The sequence below is a fragment of the Chiloscyllium punctatum genome, chromosome 33, assembly GCF_047496795.1.
Source record: "Chiloscyllium punctatum isolate Juve2018m chromosome 33, sChiPun1.3, whole genome shotgun sequence".
Lineage (NCBI taxonomy): Eukaryota > Metazoa > Chordata > Chondrichthyes > Orectolobiformes > Hemiscylliidae > Chiloscyllium > Chiloscyllium punctatum.
In genome coordinates this window covers 12,369,004-12,376,972 of record NC_092771.1, presented here as the reverse complement: position 1 = coordinate 12,376,972, position 7,969 = coordinate 12,369,004, and the positions used below count along the sequence as shown (strand labels likewise).

Sequence of the window (7,969 nt, the reverse complement as noted above, 5' to 3'; positions counted from 1 at the left end):
TCCAAATCCTGAGAGAGTGTAGTGGGGAGACATGTACTGCAGCTACTAGACCCAGCAACTGCTGCTAAAATATTAAAGGTCCTGGCTCTGTGAGAGCTTGACACTCCCCTTCAGGCTGCTTCTATTGTTCTAACTTTAAAAACCCAAGGCCTCTCAAAAATGTTTACTTTATTCGTTCTGACTGGACCAGTTGGTACCGCTTTCTGATTCCTGATGAAGGGCTTTTGCCCGAAACGTCGATTTTCCTGCTCCTCGGATGCTGCCTGACCTGCTGTGCTTTTCCAGCACCACTCTGATATAGACTCTGATTTCCAGCATCTGCAGTACCTCCTTTTGCCCATTTGGGACCTGTTTAAATTTCATTTAAACCACATTATAATTCATTCTGCTACTTGAATAAATAAATCCTTTCGATTTGCACTAAAGACTCTCTACCAGTTCTCGACCTAATTAGGGGTTAGTTAATTGTTGGATGACCCTGCAGATGCTAACGAAGTGCTTGGGGCATTTTATATTTTAATTTCACGATCTGAAAGTCCTTTAAGCCCGGGTCCTGCTTGTCCGTTGAATAAATGCAAATTAGATCATTGGGGGAAGAAACAACTTGTATGAAAAGACCTAAGCAAATTTATAATCTTCGACTATCCTAGTATATTTTAATATCTCCGATGCAATTTGTCTCCTCCTATTTGCCACGTTATTTCAAAGAGTTATATTTAGAAAATGTGTGTGTGTGTGTGTGTGTGTTGGGGGGGGGGGGGAGAAGAATTGGTTTAAAAATAACTACAAGTTTGAATCTTTTGTAGAGGAGGTTCTAGGTACGATGTATTTTGGTACAGTTGGATGTAGCCTATGTTAGTGCAAGGGACCCTGTGCAATGCACTAACTGGGGAATTTGTTGGCTCTTGAGCCAAGCAGCGGCAGCCAATGGCTTGCTGCCGAGTGGCTCTCCCATGTGGGACCGGTGGCGCTTGCGGCGCAGTGGAGGGTGAGCGAACGAGCGATGATCGTGTGTGTGTTGCTCCTGTTCGCCTGGCTCCCTGCTCCCATCCTCAGCCTGAAGCCAGTGAGCGCCCACCGCCGCTTCGAATACAAGCACAGCTTCAAAGGTCCGCACCTGGTGCTGCAAGATGGTACCATCCCTTTTTGGACCCACCACGGCAGTAAGTTGTACAAACCTTTCCCGGGGGAAGGGCAAATTCCAAACTTCGCAAGCTCGTTTCCAAACTACTTCTCTAGTGTCTTTCTGCAGCCAGTTGTGCTGGTGTGTGTGTGTGTGTGTGTCTGTTTTGCAGTTTGTTTTTGTCAACTTAAAACTAGCAAAACAATGTTTGAGGGTCGGAGATATGGTGGGTTGTTTGTTTTAAATTTTCTGAGCACTTGCTGTGAGTTTTTTTGCAGTGACACTGCTGGCCAGGAAGTTTCCTCATCTGAAATCTTCCTCCTTTTCAATGTTAGCTGCTGCTTAAAACCTGGTATGTCTCTTTTACACGTGCACCGCAAACCTCTGTGGAGGCTATCAGTTACACATTGTTTCTGTACAAAAGTTCTCATTCTGTAGTGTGGGGCATTCTATCTTTTAGAAATTGTTGTTACCGTACTGAATAAAATTACACGGCCGGATATGAACCTGGCCTTAAAATGATGTGAATTCAGATAATTATTAGTGGACCACTAAACATAGGTACAGAAATCTGATGGTATTCGGCCTCTGCAGTTTAGCAAACCTACATTCTGGATTTGGAGGTGGATTGGGGTGTACCAAGTTAAAAATCACGCAACACCAGGTTATAGTCCAACGGGTTTAATTGGAAACACGAGTTTTCGGAGCGCCGCTCCTTCATCAGATGGTTGGGGGATGAAGGGTGATGAAGGAGTGGCCTTCGAAAGCTAGTGTTTCCAATTAAACCTGTTGGACTATAACCTGGTGTTGTGTGATCTTTAACTTGGTACATTCTGGAGGTTGATCTGTTTTTAACATTTTATTCTCAGGATGTGGGGGTGTCACTCTCTGGGGTTTAGATCAGAGTGGTGCTGGAAAAGCACAGCAGGTCAGGCAGCATCCGAGGAGCAGGAAAATCAATGTTTCGGGCAAAACCCCTTCATCAGGAATAGATGTCTGGGCCAGCATTTATTGCCCACCTCTAGTTGCCCTTTAGAAGGTGCTCATAAGCTGCCTTCTTGAACTGCTGCCGTCCCTGTGGTGTATGGAGATCTACAGGGGTACAGTGCTGTTCGAGACCTAGGGGGCATACCTCAAAATAAGGGGGAGCAGGTTTAAGACTGAGTTGAGGAGGAATTTCCTCACCCAGAGGGTTGTGAATCTGTGGAATTCCCTGCCCAGTGAAGCGGTTGAGGCTACCTCATTGAGTGTTTTTTAAGGCGAACGTAGATTTTTGAACAGTTCGGGGTAATGGTGACCGGGTGGGTAAGTGGAGCTGAGTCCATGAAAAGATCAGATTTACAGGGATGCAGCCAGGATCGGAGGATTTGAGCTATAGGGAGAGGCTGAACAGGCTGGGGCTGTTTTCCCTGGAGTGTTGGAGGATGAGGGATGACCTGATAGAGGTTTACAAAATTATGAGGGGCATGGATAGGGTAAATAGGCAAAGTCTTTTCCCTGGGGTTAGGGAGTCCAGAAGTAGCAGGCATAGGTTTAGGGTGAGAGGGGAAAGAGAGCTATGGGGCAACGTTTTCACGCAGAGGGTGGTACGTGTATGGAATGAGCTGCCAGAGGATGTGGTGGAGGCTGGTACAATTGCAACATTTAAGAGGCATTTGAATGGGTATATGAATAGGAAGGGTTTGGAGGGATATGGGCCGGGTGCTGGCAGGTGGGACTAGATCTGGTTGGGATATCTGGTCGGCATGGACAGGTTGGACCGAATGGTCTGTTTCCATGCTGTACATCTCTATGACTCTTATTCAATGGTGGAGCAGGCTCGAGGGGCCAGATGGCCTACTCCTGTTTCTTATTGAGAGAGGCAACTGGTGGTTTAACCTGAAGGACAACACCCCTCAGGCGATTGGAGACGTTGGGAAGGGGAGTCCATCACGGAAACCTCAGCTTGTTCAGGAATTGAAATCACGCTATTATGGGTCACTCTGCATCACAACCAGCCAACTGAACTAACTGACCCCCTTGAACTTGTGGTGTGGTGGAGGCTGTAATTTTTGGCAGATTCTGTCAGAGAACTCTTGGTGAGGTGCTGCAGTACCCCTAGTGGATGGTGTGTGTTGGTTGTAGAGGGATAGGATGTTTAATTTGGTGGATGGTGAGTCAATCCAGCAGTCTGCTTTACCCTTGGTGTTCAGCTCCTTGAATGTTAATGGAGCTATGTCCATTCAGGCAAGTGGGAAGTATTCTATCACACTTCTGACTTGTACCTTGTAGCTGATGAATAGGCTTTGGGGAGTCCGGAGCTAAGTTACTTGCTGCAGGATTCCTGCATATGTAGGCATGACATTTATATGGCAGGTCCAGTTCAGCTTCTGGTCAATGGCAACTCCCCCAAAATAATGCAGGTTTCAATTATGGCAATGATAGTCAAGAGGGATGGTTAGAATATGAAAACAAAAAATGCTGGAGATCACAGTGTGTCAGGCAGCGTCCATGGGGAGAGAACAAGCTAATGTTTTGAGTCTAGGTGACTCTTCATCAGAGCTGACGTGAAGTTAGAGGGGGCAGCATTTATGCGATTAGTGCGGGGGTGGTGGAGCACTGGGGAAGAAAGGATGTTAATAGTGCAGATTAAGTGATTGCATTGTGAGAATGGCAGAACAATTGTGTGTCTAACTGCCAGACTGGAAGGAACAGACAGTCCCACTGGGGTGGGGGGAGGGGAGAGAGGACATGGTGACAGAGAATGTAACAAGGTTAGCTAAAAGAAAGCAAAAGAATGGGGGTGGGTTCACAAGCTGAAGATGTTGAACTCTATATTAAGCCCAAAAGCTGCGAAGTGACTGGTCTGAAGATGGTGTTTTTCTTCTAGTTGGTGCTGTGATTCACTGGAACACTGCAGCATGCTGAGGACAGACACATGGGCAGGGTGCTCTTAAGAGGACCGGCTATGACCCATCCCCATTCTTTTGCTTTCTTTTAGCTAACCTTATTACATTCTCTGTCACCATGTCCCCTCTCCCCTCCCCCCACCCCAGTGGGACTGTCTGTTCCTTCCAGTTTGGCAGTTAGACACACCATTGTTCTGATCCTGATGAAGGGCTTTTGCCCGAAACGTCGATTTCGCTGCTCCTTGGATGCTGCCTGAACTGCTGTGCTCTTCCAGCACCACTAATCCAGAATCTGGTTTCCAGCATCTGCAGTCATTGTTTTTAGCTCGGCTATGGGAAGGTCAGGGTCACGCATGCTCACGAGGGTGTTCTGCAAAGCAGTCACCCAGTCTGTGTTTGGTTTCTCCAGTGTAGAGTAGGCCACATTGGGTGCAGCAAATACAATACACAAGATTGGAGGAGGTACCGGTGAAATATTGCTTCACCTGGAAAGACTGTTTAGGCCCTTGGATGGTGAGCAGGGAGGAGGTGAAGGGGCAGGTGTTGCATCTTCGGTGGGAAGGGGTTGGTGTAGGTAGTGAAGGAATAGACTACGGTGTCCCAGAGGAAACAATCCTTACAAAACACAGATGGGGAGTGAGGGGATCACATTGAAGCTGAAGCTGATCACATTGACCAGATGTGATTGGTGGTGATGTTCAGCTGGAATTGTCCGAAATGGTGGAGAGTGATCCTTTTCAATGTGGAGGCTGGTGGGATGAAAAGTCAGGACCATTGGAACCCGATCATACTGTTATGACTGGGAAGGGGCAAGGATGGAAGCACGGGTGATAGGTCAGATTTGGTTGAGGGCCCTGTTTTAGAAAGTAGCATCATCCGAATAGATATGCTGTTGGTGAAGAAACTGGGGGAATGGGATAGAGTCCTTGGAGGTCACGGGGTGTGACGAGGTGTAGTGAGCCTAGATATGGAAGTCAATGGCTTTGTAGCGGTTGGCACTGGACAGTTTATCTCCAAAATGGAGAGGGAATGGCGGGGAGTGAAGGTGCAGAGGGACTGGACATCCATGGTGAACCGGAGGCAGTTAGGGCTGAGGTGTTGGAAATTGTCAATATGGTGGACGGCATCAGATGGTTAGATTCTGCCGTCTTGCAGATTGTCATTGCTCACTGCTTTTGTGCTGCAACTTTCCACTTGGCAATTCAGGCCTGAACCCCTCCATGTCTTGCTGGAGATGGCCACGGACTGTTTCAGTATCTGAGGAGTCGCAAATGCTCCTGAACATTGTGCAGTTGTCAGTGAATACTCCCCCTTCTGACCCTTATGGTGGAAGGCAGGTCATTGTTGAAGCAGCTGATGATGGCTGGGCTAACAGCACTGCCCTGAGGAGCCTTGCCAACTCATTCACTCACTTAGTTACTACATTTTAAAACCAGTTTACTCCCATTGGGGAAGTTTCAAAGATTATCTGTCAGTGTTGAGTCCTGACCTTTTGCTTTTAGGAGCAAGTTCTACCTGGGTGTTCGCAGTGGCATTTTTCTTGGAAGTTATAAAATCATTGTCGTTTTTATATCAGAGTTTCTGCCTTTCTGTTAAATAAAGTGTGGAGCTGGAAAAAGCACAGCAGGTCAAGTAGCATCAGAGGAGCAGCAGAGTCAACGTTTCAGGGCCAGGACACAGGTCCTTTGCTGCTTGACCTGTTGTGCTTTTTCCAGCTCCACACTTTATCGACTCTGACTTAGCAGAATCTGCAGTCCTCGCTAGCTCCGTGACAAATGAACTGACTTTACTTTGGGGATAAAACATCCTGTACCATTAGTTTGAAGAATAGCAGAGTGAGAGGGGCAGCTGTGGTTGGGGATGGGGGAGGTGGTTGTGTTGATGGTTCTCTTGTGTGTCCTGATCAACATTTTATCTTTCATCTTGACATTGGTTGTCACTGTTAACAGAGGCCGTTAGAGGCCTTGCTGTGTCAACATTGGCTGCTAGGTTTTCTGTAGCCCAGCGATCATGGTTCGGAAGTACGTCATTGTGTGTTAAGTACATTGAGATATCATGAGAGGTGCTGTATAAATAGATGCCGATATTCTTCACTGCTGCTACTGAAGTAAACTTTTATACAAGCACAATTGTGCCATTTTATATGTCGTCATTGTTCTTGTTTGACAAACAACTTTTATTTTAAAAATTAAAAATGAATGGGAAGTAATCTTCCAATATCATTATCAGTCAAGCAACAAGGCTGGTGTTGCCTAAGGAAGAGATGTTGGATAACTTTCTGACAGTAGTGCTTGTATCATTAGTGCTCTTCGCAGCAGGATAGTTAGAACCTTACATTGCAATACAGGCCCTTCGGCCCTCAATATTGTGCTGACCTGTGAAACCAATCTGAAGCCAATATAACCTGCACTATTCCATTTTCATCCGTATTTTTTATCCAATGACCATTTAAATGCCCTTAAAGTTGGCGAGTCTACTACTGTTGCAGGCAGGGCATTGCACACCTCTACTACTGAGTAAAGAAATGACCTTTGCCATCAGTCCGATATCTATCACCCCTCAATTTAAAGCTATGTCCCCTCATGCTAGCCATCACCATTTGAGGAAAAAGTGCTCTCACTGTCCACCTTATCTAACCCTCTGATTATCTTGTATGTCTCAATTAAGTCACCTCTCAACCTTCTTCTCTCTAATGAAAACAACCTCAAGTCCCTCTGCCTTTCCTCATAAGACCTTCCTTCTATACCATGCAACATCCTAGTAAATCTCCTCTGAACCCTTTCCAAAGCTTCCACGTCCTTCCTATAATGCGGTGACCAGAACTGTACGCAATACTCCAAGTGTGGCCACACCAGAGTTTTGTACAGCTGCAGCATGACCTTGTGGCTCCGAATATCAGGTTGGTAGACACAGCGTCACAGAATTATCGTGGTAGAATAGGAGGCCTTTCGATCCATTGTGCGTGCACCGGATCTCTGCTTTCGTTTCTCTGGCATCTCTTAGTTGTCATCTTCTGTGTGTACGTGTGTGTTTGAGTGACATGCCCGAACTGTATGTTTCAACCTGCCAAAGGCCCATCAATTTCACTGTTTTCATCTTTCCATCTATCATGGTGATAGACAAGCCAAATTGTAGACTCCGTAATTGGTGACCTGGAACTTTTCTTTCAAAAGAGCTGCTTGACAGCGAGTGGAAAGTTTTTATTTTGCCAAAATACCTGCTCTGTTGTCTTAATGAAACCTTGTGTGCTGTGAAATGCAGCCTGATTGCAGACTGAGCCTGGGGTAAGTGATAAGATTATAGCCTCAAGGTCCGCAGGCCATTTAAAAGCAGGCTGATCCATTGTGTTGCCATGGCAATATTGATGTGCCATCTTAGTTTAAGATACCAGTGACTACAAAGGGCCTTATCAGGGATTGAATTAGTAAACTACATTTTCATTCTTCAATAGAATTTATGTCTCAGCAGGCAAGCCAGCATTTAATGCCTGCCCCTAATTATCCTTGAGAAGGTCAATGTAAATAAAAATTGAGAGAACTGCAGATGCTGTAAATTGGGGACAAAAAACAGAAATTGCTGGAAAAACTCAGCAGGTCTGACAGCATCTGTGGAGAGAAATCAGAGTCAACATTTTGAGTCAAGAGCAGTTCAGGAAGGGTCCCTGGACCTGAAAAGTTAACTCTGATTTCTCTTCACTGATGCTGCCGGAGCTGCTGAGCTTTTCCAGCAATTTCTGTTTTTTGTCTCTGAAGGTAATAGCGAATTGATTTCTCGAACTGCAACCCATACAGTTTGACGTTCCTGCATCAGTTTGATATCAATGACTGAGTTGCCTGCTGGACCTTTCCAGAGTGTGGTTAAGAGATGACCATGTTGCTTCGGGTCTGGAGTCACATGTAGGCCGGACGACTTAAGAATGGCAGATTCCCTTCCCCAAAGGATATCAGTGAACAGGATG

General features: G+C 46.0%; 1 protein-coding gene across 1 annotated transcript in view; it reads left to right on the top strand.

The window, feature by feature from the left end:
- The first annotated feature begins 967 nt into the window (after positions 1-967).
- The window catches only part of LOC140458439 (protein ERGIC-53-like), a 73,005-nt gene continuing 66,003 nt past the window's right edge, over positions 968-7,969 (top strand). The window contains exon 1 of the mRNA XM_072553008.1: positions 968-1,163. Within this exon, the coding sequence (XP_072409109.1) occupies positions 1,004-1,163 (160 nt within the window). The 5' untranslated portion in view covers positions 968-1,003. The remainder of the gene's footprint in view (positions 1,164-7,969) is intronic.